The sequence below is a fragment of the Lissotriton vulgaris genome, chromosome 5 (assembly GCF_964263255.1).
Source record: "Lissotriton vulgaris chromosome 5, aLisVul1.2, whole genome shotgun sequence".
Lineage (NCBI taxonomy): Eukaryota > Metazoa > Chordata > Amphibia > Caudata > Salamandridae > Lissotriton > Lissotriton vulgaris.
This window is the reverse complement of record NC_141693.1, coordinates 1,370,722,889-1,370,742,330: the sequence shown is the minus strand read 5'-3', so window position 1 is coordinate 1,370,742,330 and position 19,442 is coordinate 1,370,722,889. Positions and strand designations below refer to the sequence as shown.

General features: G+C 48.9%; 1 protein-coding gene across 2 annotated transcripts in view; it reads left to right on the top strand.

Annotated features, from left to right (window-relative positions):
* The window catches only part of MAGI3 (membrane associated guanylate kinase, WW and PDZ domain containing 3), a 1,323,293-nt gene that overhangs the window by 1,201,597 nt on the left and 102,254 nt on the right, over positions 1-19,442 (top strand). For both annotated transcript variants that reach the window (XM_086923326.1, XM_086923327.1), the window contains exon 19: positions 17,340-17,483. In XM_086923326.1, the coding sequence (XP_086779452.1) occupies positions 17,340-17,483 (144 nt within the window). The remainder of the gene's footprint in view (positions 1-17,339; positions 17,484-19,442) is intronic.

Here is a 19,442-nt window from a genome sequence, read left to right as displayed (position 1 = left end):
GTGTGCCTCGAAGGCACGGAAAAAAGGGCGGAACTGATGTCATCATCCCGGCGTGGGCCTATTATGGTGTCGGTGACGTCAGCGTAGTTGCGCGCGATGCCGTGCCTCTATGTACCGCTCTATGACGTCGGCAACGTCGGCGCAAAGCTACAAAAAGAATTTCCGAATGTTGCTGACGCAAGGGGATATTCACAAGGTGAGGAATCCACAGGCAGATACTGTATCTAACAGAAAAAGCGTTACCGAAGGTAAGTAACTTGTTCTTCTCTCCACATCTCGTCCATCGACATGTCTTGCATCTCATTCCTTACTTCATCACCCTCTTTTCACTCTCCCAAATGCACTCCTACAGCATCCTCCAAACATACTAGGCACCCACTCACCTCTAAGCACTGTATTTTCTTTTACTTTTGCATTGCTAATTTGTTGACAACTGTGTACCTCCTTCACACGTTTGCTCAGAATCAGAATTTCAGCAGGTATAGGTGAACATTGTGTTGTGCGCTCTGCAAAGATGCCAAGGATTGGATGACCATGTATTCTGAACATCCTTTTGACCCACTGACAAGCACAGTAAGACACTCCCATAACCTTCAGCCTCAACTCCAGAGCTCTCCATCTGAGCCAGTCATAAACACCGGATGGCGAATCAGTTCAAAGTATGCTCTGTTCAAGAGTAATATGCTACTCGAAAAGAAATACAGAAACACGCATCCTGGAAATAACTAACACTCTTAAGGATTGTAAGATTAAGTAAGACATGAAATATAAACAGGATCTCAATCGCTGACATTAACTTATTTACATTGATTGTTAAGAAATCAATTGGTGTTTTTGCCAGTGAAGTTAAGGGCATGAATATAAGCCCTCATATGGACCCATTTCAGTGTCCTTTTTCAATTGCTACTGGGTCTGAAACCCGGCCAACTTTAAGCTCTAGATAATTGTATTTTACAGACAAGGACATTGCGTATGTCATTCTTCGGAATGAACAATATAGCTATGGTACACATTTTGAACGTGAACATTTTTTAGAAAGAGGTAAACGCTGGAAAAGATCCATTTGTAAATGCTTCCATCCACGCAATCACTATTCTTTCCATCTGCACACGCAGTATCCATGCTATCAGTCATTCATCCTTATTCTCATGATAATATTCACACCAATTGAATCATGCCTTCATTCACTCACTCGCCCAACCACAATACTGCGCACACAAAGTCCATCAGCAAAGAGGAACTTAAATTTATTGGCCGGACCTGTTGTTTTTGCTACTAGTTTGTGAGGTGGATGAGAGTACTTCTGGTAGAATGACTGTGAGTCTGTGGGGGTGCTGTCGATATCTACAAAGGAGGTAATCCAAACAGGAACACTGCCTCAATGATCAATGTAAGAATTATCTTAAATATGTTAAGTAGTTTGTGCACCAGTATGGACAGGAAGGGAAGGCACAAAGTGTAGCTGTAACAAAGTCTTATATATTTTTATTAAGAAAACAAAAGAAAAACATTTCAAAACAAAAGAAAAATCGCAGGTGATCACATATAGTTCCATCACATGAGTCATCTCGGCAAAATACAGAATTATTCTCGCAATAATTAACACTCGGGTCAAGGGGATTCCGCCGCTTCCAATTCGATTCTCGGCGCAGGCGGCTCACAGATCCCTCCCCGGTGGGGAGGGATATCTTCCCCCACTTCTTCGGGCAACCCCTTGCTACATAAACCGATCTCTCTCTAAACATACACCAGTCTAGATCTTCGGCCCTTTTGGAGACTTGAGGTGGTTGGCTGGCTCCCCAGAGCTGTGCTATGTTGCGTTTGGCCACCATGCATGCCAGTGTCACCCATTGCTTTTGATACACGTTTAGATCTGTGGGTTCCCACACATTCAACAGACATCTGCCAGCCTCCGGTCGTATCTCATCACCCATAACTTTTCCCAGCTCATCATGAAGCTTCGCCCAAAAGACCTGTATCACCTCAGTGCCAAAGAATATGCATTAGGGTATCAATGTCTCCACAATCTCTCCTACACTCACCACTCCCTCCCCACGCCATTCGAACCAGCCGGGACCCAGTTATATAGGATCTTTGTAGAATCTTTAGCTGGACAAAACGAATTCTCATCTGGATAGCCACTACCTTCGGGGAGGAAACCGCCTCTACCCAATCCTCATCATCCAGTTCTAGCTCTGACTCGCTCCAACAGGTTCTCCATGTTGTTAACCAATTTCCTGTATATTAAAGAAATAGTTTTCTCAGGAATATACCCATCTAGTACTCGGTCCTCCAGAGGCGATGCCTTCGGTAGTACCGCACCTTTAGGGATATGAGTGGTGAGTGCGTGCCTCACTTGCCGATACCGGTAGTGTTCGTTGTTATGTAAACTATACTGCTCTTTGAGGGACTCGAACCAAAGTACTGTGTTTTGGGCCCATACAACTTTAATATGAGTAATGCCAATAAGGTCCCATTTATCGAATCCCTTAGTTCTCCACAAGCTACTCAGTCTCTCCGAGATCAGTAGCAGGGTGGCTAAAGTTAGTCTGCCCTTCCAGCCTAAATACCTATTAGCCGCATGCCACACCTGCACCGCATGTGCAGTTGGGCCCATCAACGGAAACCTACCAGACCTAGAATATAGGGCTCTATCAAGAGTTCCACCAGGGGCCTATCCCGGATCACCCGGAGGTCCGTAGATCACATTGTTATCGGCAGGCAGTTGGTAGACCCAATAATATTTCCGTAAATCCGGGAGCCCGATTCAACCATCACACCATGGGAGCGTTAGCTTTGCGAACAATATACGGGGGTGGCCGTCCCACAGGAGCTGTCTCTGGAGAGACTTGATTCCCTTGAAATTAGAGACCGGTACAGGGTCATTGAGTTTAGCAGAGCGCAAAAGAACCGAAGCAAAGCCATCATCTTGAAGAGCGTGGCCCTCCCGAGCAAGGACAGGGGGAGCGCCCTCCAACGTTCCACATCTTTCCTACTCCTGTGTAACGGTGAAAGAAGATTATTGGAGTATCGCAGCTGCGAATCGAGCGTAATGTAAATACCTAAGTATTTGAACCCTTTTGTCTCGATCTGGATTGGGCACGATCGTGGGATCACAGGCCGGTCCCCAATAAGGACAAAGAGTACTGACTTAGCCCAATTTATAGCCAATCCAGAATACCTACTTAACATAGTCAAAACATCAAAAAAGTTGGATAATGATGCCATGAGGTTGGTGAGATAAAGTAAAACATCGTCCGCGTAGAGCGAGATCTTGTCTTCCCAGTCGGGCGTCCATCATATGCCTCGAATCGATCTGTCCCATCTGACCCAGGCCGCCAGAGGCTCCATTGCGAGCACGAAGAGCAATGGGGACAGCGGGCCCCCTGCCTCGTGCCCCTTCCCAGCGGGAAGTCACTGGACTTACAGTTGTTGACGACCACTCTGGCAAGGAGGTCCGCATATAAGAGCCAAACCCAGCCAATGAATTCAGTCCCGACACATAACTTCGCCAGGACCGCAAATAAATAATTCCATTCCACCCTATCAAAGGCCATCGTGGCGACCAGCAAGACCAATACTGGTGACTCATGGATTTTCGAGGAGCCCCCAAGTACTCCATGGAGTCTACACAGATTCAACGCCGTGTTATGACGGGGCATGAATCCAGATTGATCCAGGTGAACCAGTGTCGTAATTACCTTGACCAGCCGATTGGCAAAGAGTTTCGCCAATACTTTGGGCTCTGCGTTGAGGAGCGAGATAGTCCGAAATGCGGAACATTGTGTCTTGGGTTTACCCCCTTTATGTATAACCACTATATTAGCCATTTGCTGGTCATATGGCAGTTGACCCTTCTCCCTCTCCAGAAACATGCTTTGACGCGTGGAGTAAGTATATTGGCATTTAGTTTGTACAGTTCGATAGGTATCCCGTTGGGGCCGGTCGCTTTACCGGACTTTAACTGCCTAATAGCCTGTGCAACTTCATCGTCAGAGAGCGGAGAGTCAAGATAGCTCCTGTTTTCCTCCGATAAACTCGGCATTACAATGTCCCTAACCATTTCGCTATTCACGGCCTCCGTGAAGGCACTAACAGCGGTGTAGATCCACCGATAGTGCCGGGCAAATTCGTCTGTCACCTCCTGCGGCTCCGTAATATTGTGCGCCCTCTAATTGCAGTACAAGCCTGGACGCCCATTCTCCATGCTCAAGCCACGCAATTATTTGCCCGGCCTTATCCCCCTGCTCATATATAAGCTCTGTACAGCATTATTCTGAGCAATCGCTCTATCTCTCATCAAACTTTTGTATTCCTCCTGTCGGAGTCTGAGAAGGTGAAGCTCCGTAGGCGTGCTCGAACTGGCAATACCTCGCTCCAAAAGTATGACTTCGCTCTCTTTCTGGGCAACCTCTGCCGGACTTTCCTTCTTCTTCTCCGCCATTAAAGACAGGACCTCACCCCGCACCAGTGTTTTGTACGCTTCCCAAAGAAACTGGGCCGAGTCAACCGACCCCACATTCTCCTGGAAATATCTGCCCGATACCTGGAGCACCTGTTTCTTGACAGCTGGGTCTTTTAACTGCCAAGCGCTGATAGGAGCTATCCTACCTGCCGCCTGCCGACCAAAGGCGAGTTGCAGCCACAACGGAGAGTGATCAGAGACACCTCTACCCAAGTACTTCACCTCCTGAATCATAACTACCATCACCGCGATCAACCAACCCAGCTATCAACCAACCCAAGCGTATCCAGGAAATCTGAAAGCCCCCTCTGTGATTGTCTAAGCGCCCGCGGTGGGCGATGGTCCATCTCCCCATCCAATACTGAATTGAAGTCACCTCCCAGGACTAGACCACCGAGGGGCAGCGTGAGAAAGACTGCACTCAAATCACGGAAAGAGTCGGCCTGAAGTCCCGGAGGTATGTATATAGATAAAAAGGTGACCGTCCTGCCCCCCCACCAGGCCTGACACTCCAGCGTACCTGCCTCTTTGATCTAGCCATGTGGCCTGCACAGACAGGGGGAAGGAATTCTTGATCAAAATCCCGACCCCTCTAGAGCCAGTGGTGAACCCAGCGTGTGCAACTAGTTTATACCCTCCTTTATGTAGGGCCATACGACTAGGTGCGTCTCCTGCAGCAAAACTACATCCGGAGAGTGTCTCCTAATAAGCTGGCTGACCATCCCTCTCTTGATTTTGTCACCCAAGCCATTTACGTTCCAAAATAGCACCTTTACCCCCGACCCTCGACTACTCTGCACCATTTAATCCATGTATCAGCCATTCCGCAGCATTATCATCACCTGACGTAAAACATATAACAAAAAATGAAAAATATACAATCTACAACAACACAACCACATTCCCATCCCACCTCCCCCCACCCTGCACCCCTGCTCGCGGCATTCGCCAACCTCCAATTCACAGTGTGCCTGTCGCCCCATACTCTAACCAACCAATTATCTAAATATAGATCTGAGGCGGACGCCTGAACCCCACACCCCCGCCCCCGCCCAAGGAATCATGTTTGCACCAGACAAAATTAATAGTTCCCAAGGGGTCACTCCAAGAGAATGTCTTGTGTATAGTCTTTCACTCCACCAGCTAGCGCCGCACGGGCCATTACTATACTTATAATTCCTGTTCCGGTGTTCCAGATATGTCTCAAAAGGAGGGGAAAGAAAGATTGTTGAAAGGGCTTTTAAATAGGTCCAGCGTACTTGCCCAATTACCAGTGAAACAAAAGGAAGGTACGCAGTTCCTAGGTGAAGAGGTTGTCACCCAATTCCACCTGAACAAGAATGTCTGGTGGAGGAAGTAAAAGCAGGGGCCGTGTCAAGGTATTCCTCCTTGTGGAACTAGGGCTCTCACACACCCAGCAAGCTAGATGTCCTGCTTAATCATTTGAGCCTGCTCCTCGTTGGGCCGGCGCTGCAATGCCCAACGGGCACCCTTAAAGGGGCTCTTTTTTCAGAGATCTTTTGTTCCCGCCGCAGGCCAAGCCAGATGTCACAATCCCCCACCTGTGCGGATAGGCAAGTTCCAAGTTAGAAGATCATTCCTTTGGTCCCAGTGCGGGTGCACGATCCGACCATGAAACGGGAATAGCGAGGAGAGGTCCTGGATGCCTGTCGCCACATAGAGTTCCCCCCGCCGGCAGCACCTCGAGGGCCGACAACCAGACACCACTGCTGTCTGTATCACTCGCTCCGCATGGGCACCCAGGAGACCCCTGAAGGTGTCACAGTACCCCAGTCGCCAAGGGGTCAATAGACACTGACAGTCCACACCGTGGGGGAGCACCACATGCAGCTCGTCACAGCACCAAGAAGTGGCTCAGGGCTCCCCAGACATGCACTCTGGACTGCCGGCAGATCAAACAACTCACGGCCAGGCCGGTCCAGCCCCAACAAAGTCACCACACCTCAGAACTGGCTTCCAATATACAAGCGGGCGGCCCCGATTTGGTAATCACAGGCCCAGATCAAATGCGGGAACAGCAAAGTTAACAAAGCGCCGCCCCGCTCCGTATGCCACTGTTCAGCCAGGAACGAATATCCTCCTCCCCCCCCCCTACCCCCCGCTCACCCCCTTTTGGTCCGGGGGCACCACAACATTCAGGAGGGTCTGCCCAGGTGACGACGACCGGGCTCGGCAGTTGCCTCCGCCAGCCAGGGCGTCCAATCGCAATCAGGTCCGTTTCAGGGCAGGGGGGTGGGGGGCCCTACCAGGTCTCCCCCCAGCACCTCGTGGTTGCAAAGTGGCACTCGAGGCTGCGCACAGGCCTATCAGCAGTCTCTGAGCATATCACCCGACCTGGGTCAAGTGCAGCAGGTAACCTCTGGAGTGGCGGCCGATGTTGATGCACTCCGGGCCAGCCGCCACCTCACGCCAGTCCCCGGCGCCAAACAAAGCGGAGGCCCAAACTTCGCAGGCTCATCGCGGCGGCACCCGGTGATGCAGCGGGGTCGGAGCGCCACTCACAGGGACCGCTGATCTTCCGCAAGTAGGTGCACCGATTGGTGCTGCAGGATGGTGGCAGGATGATGCGGGCGTGGAGCGGGGCACTCGGAGCTACAGACCTATGCGGACATTTAAGACGCGCCCGTAGCTCCACTGTACTTGCTCTTCTTGTGCACCACTTTGCTGGTCTGTTGCTATCCCGTGTGAAATTCTACCGCAAATTTGAACCACAAATGCCTATTCCCATGAAAGCATTCATAAGTCTCTTTTGAGGTAATGTGGGTCCCACTTTCACTCTGGGACTTTAAGAGATCCAAATGTACTATAAGGATAGTATTTCATCCTGCAACAAACCCAGGAGGCCCTAAACCCCAGCATATTCCAGAAAAAGTATTCCTTATGCTCACTGATTACAACAAAAACATGTTTTGTTAGTAACAAGTTCTCTCTCTATCCTCTCTCTCTGATTTAAGAAGCCCCTGGAGGAAAGTAAATATGGTTACTTCTCGTTTGAAGAATGTCTCTTGTCGTTTCTGCCTCCATGATGCGATTTCTCAGCTGTTTATTCACAAAGGTATTATCTAGGTAGGACCTGCACTCTTTCACCCTTTTAAGAGAGTGGATGACTTCAGTTGAAACCGCGCCTCCCCTTTGCTATCATTTCCTCCTGTAAGATTAGCAAGGTCTTTTGCCATCCAGACAGAAATGTAGTTGCTCAAGTTCACTTTTCCTTCATCTAGCACTCTCAAATTCCTTTTTTAAAATTCATTTTCCAATCTCCAATTAATACCTATCTGATATTTTTTTAACTGCCACGTTCTTACTTTAAAGTTTTTTTGGATCCTTTCATTTTGGGGAGGGTTTGGATTGATTTTTCTTGGTTGTTGGATTCCATTTTCTAATGCAGTTATACATCTTTCTAAGCTGTCTAATTTCGCATTCAGAGAGGATGTCTTTTCGTCAGTTCTCTGCAGAATTTCAACCATTGCTCACACTGCTGTGATCTCACAATTTGCTCTTTAAAGGCCCCACAATCTAATCCTTTAGGTGAGAAGAAATATGATTTTTAATTCTTTTTTTTATTTTTTTTTTAACTTTATTTTCTCAGTTTTTACATACAGGAATAGGATAAACATTACAGTGCGGAGTACAGTTTCGGTGATAAACGAAAATAGAAATATAGCAAATAAAATGAAAAATTACCATAGATATCAGTGTTTTCTGACAGTGCATTACGGCCAGGATTCGGAGGCAGTTATCCAGTGAGAAAGGCACAATAGTTCTCAACGCAAGGAGACGCAACATCGACAGCAGCAAAAAACAATGCATTTAACGGCATGTTGACATCGGCAACAGGGACAAAATAGGTAATTCATACAACACTCCCCCACAAAACCAGTGTCTAGCCAATCCCCTCGGGAACAATACCGCTAACCGTCTGCGAACCCCTGACAGGTTTATGTTTGGCAATGTAAGCTTTGTACGGGCCCCAGATGTCCACTGGACGTGACGAGCTAGGGTTCAGAGTGAAGTATTCTTCGCAGTTCACATTGCAAAATGCCAAACTCCAAAGCCAAGCCTGCAGGGAAGGGGACTTCTTGCTCCCCCACAATAAAGCAATCTCCCGTTTGGCCAACAGAAAGCCCAGAGCCGCCAATTTCCTGACCTTTCGAGGGAAGTTGACCACGTAGCCCAGCAGTGCAACCTCAGGGGTGGGAACCAATTGTATGGCCAGTATGTCCCCCAATGTGGGGTGGATGAGGGACCAGTACTGGTGTATCTTGGGGCAGGTCCAGGCAAGGTGAGCAAAGTCGGCAAACGGAGTCAAGCACTTCCGGCAATGGTGGGGTCTGCTGTGATCTATCCCATGAGAACGGGCGGGAGTGTGATACATTCTCCGGAGGAATTTAAAATGAAGCAGTTTATGCCTGTTGTTCAATGAGACCTCATTGGTAACTTTACAGCACTGTTCCCATTGGTCGTCAGTGATGGGTCTGCCTAGGTCTACCTCCGAAGCCGCACGCACCTTGGCGTCAGATACAGGCCTGGTCATCCCACATTTCTTATAAAGCTTAGAGACCAAGTGTGTGCCAGTAGGGTTCTGTAGCAGCAGTGTCCGTGGCGGGGCTGGTTCAGGAGCCGAGGGGAATGAAGGGAATGCGGCCCGAAGCATGGAGTGTATCCGTGTTGTGACAAAAGTGTCCATAAAGGAGTGTTCTGTGAAACGGGCCTCCTCCGATACAGAGAAGGCATGACCCTCAGGGAAAAGGTCACTGATGGTGTGGATGTGAAATGTCTCCAGTGTACGCTGAACTAAGACCTCCCCCGTAATTGGAAACCATGAAGGGTTAGGTAGGGGCAACTCCGAAGATTAGAGCAGCTCAAATCCCAGCAATCTACGCAATCTGTCCCACACCCAACATGTGGTGGAAACCGTCTGGACATCTTGGGGGTCACGAGAGAATCCCGTGTGCAGGATTGTAGAGCGATGTCGCAGGAGTACCAGGTCCGCCTCCGGTTTTAAATATGGGACGCGGGCATCAGGGTGAAACCAGACATTCGCGTAGCAGCATTGCACTATGAGATAATACAAGTAAATATCTGGGACCCCAAATCCCCCCCGCTCGTACGGTAGGGTCAAGATCTGCCAGCGAACCCGAGGAGTCTTATCACCCCAAACAAGGCGCAATAACAATGTACGCAGTTGCGAAAAAAATGATTTTTGTAAGAGGGATAGGAATGTTATTGAAAAGGTATAGAAACCGGGGGAGGACCACCATTTTGAAGATGGCCACTCTCGCAGCAATTGACAACTGCAGTCGTAGCCATTTCATGATCTGCGATTCCAGGGAGTCGAGTGCCCTGCCATAATCATAGTGGCGGTATCAAGGTGGACATAAACCCCCAAATATTTCACCGCGTCGTTGCACCACTCAAGTGGGAACTCGCAAGTCCAAGCAGTCGTGCTGGAGGTTAGTGGAAAAATAACTGACTTATGCCAGTTGATACTGAGCCCAGAAAACCTGCAGAATCGGATAATTTCCAAGATCAAAGGTTCCAAATTGAAATGGGGCATCCTGACGTATAAAATAGTGTTGTCGGCATAAAGCGAGACTAAGAGGGGGCCAGTGCGGAATTGGAGGCCACGGTGCAAATGTTGTTCCTGAAAATGGTGCACTAGAGGGTCCGTGGCCAGAATGAAAAGCAGTGGGGACAAAGGACAACCCTGTCTCGTACCGCGAGATAGAGGGAAAGGGTCGGACAGGGTGCCATTCAGGTGCAATCTGGCAGTAGGTTTGGTGTATAGAAGCGCCACCGTAGAAACAAAGCATTCCGCCATACCCATGTGTCGCATGACCGACAGGAAGAAAGGCCACTCAAAGGGAATCGAACGCTTTTTCAGCATCCAGGAGGACGGCGGCTGCCGGAGTAGCGGGGTCGATTCTGTGCAATACAGGGAACCGGGTCTGCAAGTTGAGTGAAGTAGACCTATGCGGTACAAAGCAAGATTGAGCCAGCGCAATAATGGACTCCATTAACAGAAATAAAAGAATGGCTATTACCTTAGCTCGAATTTTATAGTCGAGATTCAATAATGATAGTGGCCTATAGGAGCCATACAGTTTAGGGTCTTTGCCAGGCTTGGGCATGAGAATTATGACCGCCTCTCTAAATGTTGGAGGGAGGGCGCCTACCTCCAGTGCTCGGCGTAGACCTCCACCAACCGCGGGACCAAGATGCCTTTATAGGCTTTATAAAATCAAGCCCAAGCGCCGAGGAGCCCCGTAACATGTTGATGGCTTCTAGGATGCTGTCTTGGGAAATAGAAATGGACAGAAAGTCCTGCATATATCGTTCTAAATCAGGGGTCTTCAAACTGTGGGGCACGACCCCCAGGGGGGCCGTGGAGCAATGGAAAGGGGGTCGCGCCTTCACAGTCACTCTGCCCAGGCCTTCAGCCCCCCTTCCTCCCCGTCTGTGTCTCAGCCCGGGCTGCTACAGTGCCGCTCGAGCTGCTGTGGGATCGGCTGGGCAGTGTCTGGAGTCTTATCTCCAGCACACCCAAGTTTTTGACAGGTCGTTAAAGACCATTTGCATATTAACATGCCTTTGTAAACAGGTTATCAAGACTTAGGGTTTTTTCTGGTTCCAGTACCCCCTGGGTCCCCACTCCTTACCTTTAAACATTTCTATCAAGCGCAGCTGTGAATAAAACTCCAGGAAGGGAAGAATGTCACAGTTCAACAACAAATGAAATTAACTAAGAACAGAAAAAACATTCATACATCTTGAAAGGTTTTTTTCTGTACACCAAGGGGCGGGTTTACAAGCCATTTGCGCCACTTTTTGCGTCACTTTTCCCATGTTAAAAGTGGCGCAAGGGGCTTGTAAATCTGCCCTAAAATGTTTTTCACTTTTGCCAATTTCTATTATAAGAATAATTTCTTATAAAAACATTATATAGAAGTCCCATTGCATCTCAGCACTCCCAACTCATGAGAATTTGGTCCTGTGGATGTGCTGGAGATGTAAAAAAATGAAAGCACTAAGGGGCAGATTTACAAGCACCTTACGCCACTTTTGCGCCGCCATTTCGTCACTTCAAGTGCCATGCTGCGGGGTATTTACAACGTGACACATCTAGGGAGCTACGTCACGTTGTAAAGGCCTGCGCCACATGTAACCTGCGTCAGGTTTCATGTGGGCGTACCGCCGCAGGGTGGGCGGTCCGGCACAGGAATGCCTTGGAAAAGTGCCTGAGTGAAATCCACTGCGCCAAAACCTTGCGCCTGCTTGAAGCAGGCGTAAGGTGTGGCGCACCATGTAGAAGATAGGCCGGGTTGGCACAGTGCTGGAGTTGCGTCGCGCCCACGACACAACTCAGGCGCTGCTCCAACCTGAAGCAGCCAGATGCGACACGCATCTGCCTATCCTTGCGCCATGGCATGCCGCATTGTAAATGCGGCGCATCCGTTGTGGCGCAACAATGGCATTGCGTGTCGCACGTTTATTGGCGCATTCCTGCTGATTTCCAGGGATGCGCCAGGTAACGTAAATCTGCCCTTATATATGTAGGCTTAGGAATCCGTTTGTTAGCCTGCGGCACTGGCAGAGCCATGAATCCAGGCTTTTTGCCCATTCTGCTCTGGGACCAAAACTTTTTGTGCTGCTTGGACCTGAGCTGGAGTTTGATAAATATGCAGATTCTGCCAACAGGTTTGGAATTTTTTGTCATGAGGGGGTCATTACACCTGAAAATGTTGACAGGGGGGTCTCGGCATCCACAAGTTTGAAGACCTCTGTTCTAAATAGACCAGTGCGATTTCATCCAAATATTCTCCCTGTTCCCGTGAACCCCCGGTAATTCTGGAAGTGTACAGCGATTTATAATATGAAAGGAAATGGTCACAGATGTCCGTGGTAGAGCGCAGCAGAGTATCGTCCGGACCAGTAATTTCCGTGATATAAGCAAAGTCCCGCGGGGGGCGCAGAGTGTGTGCCAATAATTTACCCGGTCTCTCGCTCTCACCATATCGCCTAGTGACGTGTCGCTTATTAAGGAACAGTAGCTCTCGCTCTGCCGCCTCTCGAAAGTCAAGCAATAGAGCCAGATGCTTAGCCTCAACTGTACTGGAGGCCGTGACCAATAACTCGAGGTCCAGGGCAGCTATATCCATTTCGATGCGATTCAGAGTAGAGCGGAGATCTCGTAGGACTCCGGAATGCTTCGCAATACAAATTCCCCTAATATAAGCCTTGAATCCCTCCCACAGAACCGCCCAAGTGTCAACCGACCCAGTATTACTGTCAAAATAATCGTTGATCGCCTGTCGCACCTCCTCATTAAAAACCTGGTCAAGAAGCGCACTTTCCAGAAAGCGCCATTGTCTTTCATAGCCCCCCGGTCTAGGGATGTTCAATTGGAGCACCACCGGAGAATGATCCAATAGCGTACGTGGAAGAGTGAGTGAACCTCCCAGCCAGCCAGCAATTCCCGGGGAGGTAAGCCAATAATCTATCCTGGTCCTTGTGTTATGGAACCCCGAATAGTGCGGGAAGTCCAGAAGATGCGGGTGGAGTGTACGTTCGACATCTATCAAAGAAAAGTGAATGCATATGTCTTTGAAGGCTTGATGGGCATGAGGATTCCTGTCAGGGGACGTGGAAGTGCTGTCCCTGGATGGATCCAATAACAAGTTAAAATCCCCCCAAGTATCAGTAGCCCGGGGTCAAGCGACCGAAGACGAACCTGGAGCTCATGAAAGAAAGTTGGGGAGTCTACATTAGGACCATAAATCCCAACCAATAAAACCCTGTGTCCCATCAGAGAACCAGTGACAATTAGGACTCTAATCTCAGCATCAATCCAAGTGTTGTGAAGTGAGAAGGGGACACGTTTGTGAATGAAAATTGCAACACCCCTGGCATATCGACTGTAATTGGAAAAAAATCTTTGGGAACCCCAACTCGTCGCGACGGGAGTGGAGTCGGAGTTGGACAGATGTGTCTCCTGCATGAACACAATGTCGATGTGATGCCTGATAATATAGTTGAGAACTGGCCTACGCTTTCTGCTATTATTTAATCCTCTAACATTCCACAACATCAAAGAGAGCCCGGAAGGACCGGACTGCTGCCCTATCTTGACCATTGGGACATCATCACCTCAAACACACCGCAACTAATGTCACACCCGCACTGCACACTAGCAACTTGAACAGCAATACCGCAAAAATCATTGAAACTGCTCAAATACTCCCACCCAGCCTCCTGCTAACCCCAAAGAGGCAGATCCCTTGTGTACTAGCCAAAAGATGGCACAATGAAATCAGAGTCATAACTGTAGGATACCAAAATGTACATCTCAAAGAGAACACATTATACAAAAATACCTTGGTGTTCACCATAGGGCGTGGCAACACCACACCGCCCGGGCAACAAACATTACAATATTGTCACGCAGAGGAGAAAAATGTGTATAGAAACTGAACTATGCAGAACACAATAGTAAATGTAACAATCATTCAACCAGTCCCGGGTTGGGAGAAGAGTTCTACGCTTTCCTGGGTGCCCCCCAGAGATGGGAGTGTGGTGCATCAGTGCTTCCAGATTGGTTCTTCGTGTATGTCTGGCAAAATTCCTGTGCCTCCGTCGGCGTATAAAATATGTGAGTTCTGCCATCTACATCCACTCTCAACCTCGCAGGGTACAGCATGCTGTATTTGAGCCCCAAATTCTTCAAGGCCGCCTTGACTCCCTGGTATTTATGTCTCACCTCTTGAACCATGATGGTAAAGTCGGGGAAGAAACCAGTTTGCTCACTTGCCACTGGACGCCGCCTCTGTCTCTGGCCGATCGGAGGGCAGCATCCCTGTCCCTGAAGTTCATAAGCCTGGCGATAATGGGTCTCGGGGGAAGGCCTGGTCGAGGACACGGACCCAGCGACCTATGAGCGCGCTCAACAACAAAGCCTTGTGTGTACGTTTTCCTACCAAACCGCTCCGCCAGCAGTTGCTCCACAAAGGTGTCCATACGCCCAGTGGCGGTCGTCTCCGGAACGCCGATGATTCGGATATTGTTTCGCCGGCTGCGGGCCTCTAAATCTTCATTCTTGATGGCAACATACTTGAGGATCTTCTCCATCCTGTCCAGTCTTTTCAAGGAGGTTAATGCACTGTCTTCGATGTCCGATACTCTTGACTCCACAACGTCTAGCCGCCGATCGTGTGCCTGGACCCTAGAGGCCATATCGACCAATTTCTTGTCCAGGTCATCAAATCGACCATCCAGCGCCTTAAAACCGGCGCTCATCTCGGCTAGCAGGGACGTCGCGAGAGAGCCAGGTTCCGCGGTGTCATTTGGGCCTGAGGCTCCACCAGACAACCAAGGAGGGGCATCCGAGGCGGGACCAGCAGCCCTGTCAAACTGTAGCATACGCTGTTTCAGGTCTTTTTTCCCCATATTGCCAGAGGAGGAAGGGGCATTGTGGTCAGTTGGATCTCCGGCTGAGGCGACACCAGAGGACAGAGCAGCGACAGCCAGACACGTGGAGGACTCCCGGGAGAGCGCCAAACACCAGGAATACTGCAGGCATGACTGTGCAATGAGGAGGATGAGGCAACACTGGCAGTGTATGGAGGGAAGCCCAAAGTCCAGGCCAGGATGGGGTTGAAGACACACAAACAGCATAAGGGATGCAGGCAGAACCCCGAAAATGCCTCAGGCCGGCTCAGCCGCGAGGCTATCACAGTCAGCGAAAGGCAGCGAGGAGCAGAAACAGCAGCCAGCACAGGTCTCAGGGAGCAGGTAGGCGATCAGGCAGCAAAGCAGCACCTGGATGAACAACCCTCTCTGGGGAGGTTAAGGCCATCAATGCAGAACAGCCACCACAGGAGAACACAGGCCCCCAAGCAGCCGGCAGCCACAAGTACCAAATGCCAGGCGGTAGAAAGGGGAGTGAAATCCTGGTCTTCGGTGCGCGGTCCTCCCAGGGCAGGCCGTCACACTCCCAGGCAGCCACTTGTCAAGGGGGGGTCGGGGGAGAGTCGTCGCACCCGACGAGGCCCCTCTCCCCCGACCCCCAGCGCCGCACCAGCTCTGAGTCTGGGCACTGGGGCCTCCCCGCTAGCCCACCTCCCGCTGCCACCGCTACGTGAGGCCCTGGCTTGGACATGCCCACAAGGCCTGAGTTCCTGGGAACGCTCCGAGAGCCGGGGGACCCGGACCAAGGCGCAGCAGGAGGGGCGGGGGGGAGAGCCCACAGAATGGATCGTGAGGGGGCACAGGGTGGCGCCGGACACCAGCCAGGGCCCAACTCACCGCACCCGCAGTCGTCTTCACCCCCGCCGGGGAAGGCCTGAGCGCCCCGCCGACCCGTCTCACACTGGCCTCGGGCAACACTGCAGCTGGTTTCGGGCATCAGAATGTCCCTCTCATCGTCCGGGACCTGCGGGATGGCGTCTGCAGGAATAACAAAGATCCTGCATCGAGCTAAGAAGGGATTTGCTGACCCGACCGGCGGAGCTTCAAGCAAAGGCGGCCATCTCGGTCGCCTCCGTGGCCACGCCCCCATGATTTTTAATTCTTCAGCTGCTAACTTGGTCAGACCCACGATACACGTGCAGGCAGAAGTCACCAGAGCAGAGTCAATGTGCCACCGAGGTGGTGCGCTTGGCGTGCAGGAAGGATTCCTTGTCTGCTTCACTGGAACTGTCTATATTGCTAAGGAGTTTTTTTCTACTTTGTGACCTTGCTCTCCTAAATGGGATGCTCTTAAGAAATATGCAACACTTTTCACATATAAGTTAAGTGCATGATGACACCGTGGCTACTGGAAGAATCGCCCTTCCTTCAGGCGACCAAAGTGGGAGCAAGAGTGAGCTTCACTGCTTCCATCCTTTGGTGTACTTTTACTTTCACAAGGAAAAAGTGCATTACTTCATACACTTCTTAATATTAAACATCAAATTGCGATGTACACCTTAAAAACCAGAGCTCTGGCTGTCTCAGAAGTACTCACATGTTCAGCACATTAAAGCCCCCTCCAATGGTGTCTGCTACTGAGTTTTCAGAGTAGAGCCTCTTCCTGTTGTGTTTGTCACACAGTTCACAATGCAACCTCTCCCCATTCTATTTGTCAGAGTTCCCAGTGTAATGTCAACCGTTTCCATGTTGTATTTGTTGGCGTTCACTGTGTAAATGTTATTCTTGGTGTATTTGTCACACAATTCTACTGGTATGTGGCAAAAGGCGCATGCGTGATCACTGTCTCTTAGTTATGAGTAACTGAAATACTTCGAAGACGGACTTACGTCGCTGGTGCCAGTTCAGGTTCCCAAACAGAAGATCGACAAAGGGGTGGGGCTGAATCATCTGTGTTTCTGTGCTGCTTTTTGTGTGTGATTACGACAGTTCTAGTAGAGCAGCAAAGCTGCCAGACCTTAAACAAGTGCTTATATTTATTTACGGCACACTCCCATCCAGTTTGTCTAGGCGAGAGACATACGATCAGTGACAGAAATGGTTTACAGTATCATTCACCCCTTTGGATTCAATTAAGAATGTGTCACTGAAGAAACCATTCATTTATGGTGAATATCATTGTTTTTGTAAGGGCACCCCATATTTCTGTGGGTTTATTCATTATGTATGCATTCAACAATATTTATTGCCTTAAGCATTGATTAATGTATCCATTTTTAATGTAAACATTTAGGAAATTACATCAAGGCATTGCTTTGTTTTAATGTACTGTACATGCTTATAAACAATTGAGGAAACAATCGTAATGTAATCATTTTTTTCCTTCATACGCGTTTAAGAAACACTGAACAACTGATCAGTGCTTTGCTTCTTGCCCTTTCCTCTTCAGAGCGTTGGGTGTTATCCAGTTGAACTGGAGAGAGGACCTAGAGGCTTTGGCTTTAGCCTTCGTGGAGGAAAGGAATACAACATGGGGCTCTTTATCCTTCGACTCGCGGAAGATGGACCTGCTGTCAAAGATGGACGGATCCATGTAAGTTTGGTGCTGAGCACTCTCACACCTGTTATTAAAATGCAAGTCTCTGATTGGAAGTTTCCAGTAAACCTAGGATGAGTGAGCAAGCATAGATTTTTGGAGAGCAGATAGCAAGACAGAATTACATCTTTTGTATTGTATGAAAAATCACATGCCATATGAGAATAAAGACAGATTTCAGTCTTATTTTTGATAGCCTTCTACAGGCATACATATACCGAAAGTGTTTGTTTTAAAATCACTATTCTAAATAGCAAATAAGTAGTAAAGTACAGATCAAATTGTGATAAAACAATTGTTAGAATATTCGCAATTGTTATCTTTGGGAGTTGAGAGACCAGAAGTATATATAAGTAAATAGCCCAACATTACCACTCCACACATGCATGATGTGTATCCTAAGTTCAGTATGAGGGGTGCACTCAAATTTGCCTTAAGTTTTTAGGTCTCGCCTGAGCCAGCGCATGCGTTGCCCTGGCGAGACTTTTAGTAAGTGGGCTTTAGAAAATGCTACCACACGCTTTTTCTTGTGGAGGCCTAGAGCTTGCAGTTATGCACGCATGCACGCGCGCTTATGAGCACAGGTGCCATCTCCCGGAAACCCTTACTGGCTGCGATCACTTTCACGGGCAATGCTTTTTTTTCTTTAACTTTTGTCGCGCCTGACTGCAAGGATTGTGAGGTCTTCCTGATGAAGATTGGTTTTCAACCAGTTGGCAACTACAAGCATGCAGGCGGTAAACTTCTTTCATTTGTTTAGATTCTTGTTTTGTTTATGTCTTTTGTCTTAAGGTCTGTTTGTCTAGACTTCTTTTAAGCTAGCATAAGATCTATAAATAGACCACCGCAAACCCAGTTTTGTGTTCACTTCTACGTCAAAGTAACTGGCTGAAATATGAGAGGGCATGAGGTCACCCCTGCCTCCCCTCCCAAAAAAAAACAATAGGAGGCTGTTCTTTTTCAACTTTGCTGGTCCCATGAAAGCCCAGCCTCTAATCCCAGGGTTGTCTGGGCGCCTTTTAGGCTGGGACAGAGGGAGATGCCGCAGCGTGGCTGAGCAGACACTGCGGAGATTTGGCCAACTGGTATGTCACAGCTCTGAATATGAGCGTCCATGGGTCTGCCTTCTTTTGCCCAGGTGCCTCACCCTTTCTTCCTTCCGTGGTAAAGAAAATGAAACCACTGGTGTCTCTGAAGACGCATCGTGTAGCGATGGCTCGCCAGCAAGAATATATTACATCTTTACACTTGTCATGTGCTTACAAATAAAGACACTTGCCCCCACACTAGGAGCACAGGCCTTCACCCTGCTCAGGGTTCACATGTGGATACTCTGCAGAGTACCACATGTGCGCCACTGATGCAACGCCCACACATAACAGAACTGCACATTACAGGACATGCACACCTCCGTTCCTAAAGGGAAACACACACAAGCCACAATCATTCATACCTACCAACCAAAGACCAATCACAGGAAAAAGAAAAAAGTAATCCAAATAATAGCAGAGGCGTCCTTCTAAGACCCAGCTCACAAGGCAAAACTCAACCCATGCTCCTTTGTTACACTCAGGAAGTGTGCGTCCCTCAAACAGAGATGGTTCTCATCACCAGGCAAAGGCAACATTGGGTACATTCAAACAACATGCTGCCACCAAACTAGCCACAATAACAAAATTGTGTCTACACTTAGCCTCACAGCTATTCAGTGTGGACTGAATCTGCGCACTGTCTTCCACAACAGAGTACCCTGCAAAATGTAACAACCACACAACTTCACATCTTAAAAAGCATGCTATGAACACACACTTGCATATAAACATACCACTGACTGACAACATGGGACACACGCAACGGAACCAGCTCCTTCCCATAAACTGTTCATCCCAGCATCACACAAGCCAGTTAAAAGTGAAGGGAAAAAACTAACTTCAGCAAATGTAAGTGTCATGCCAA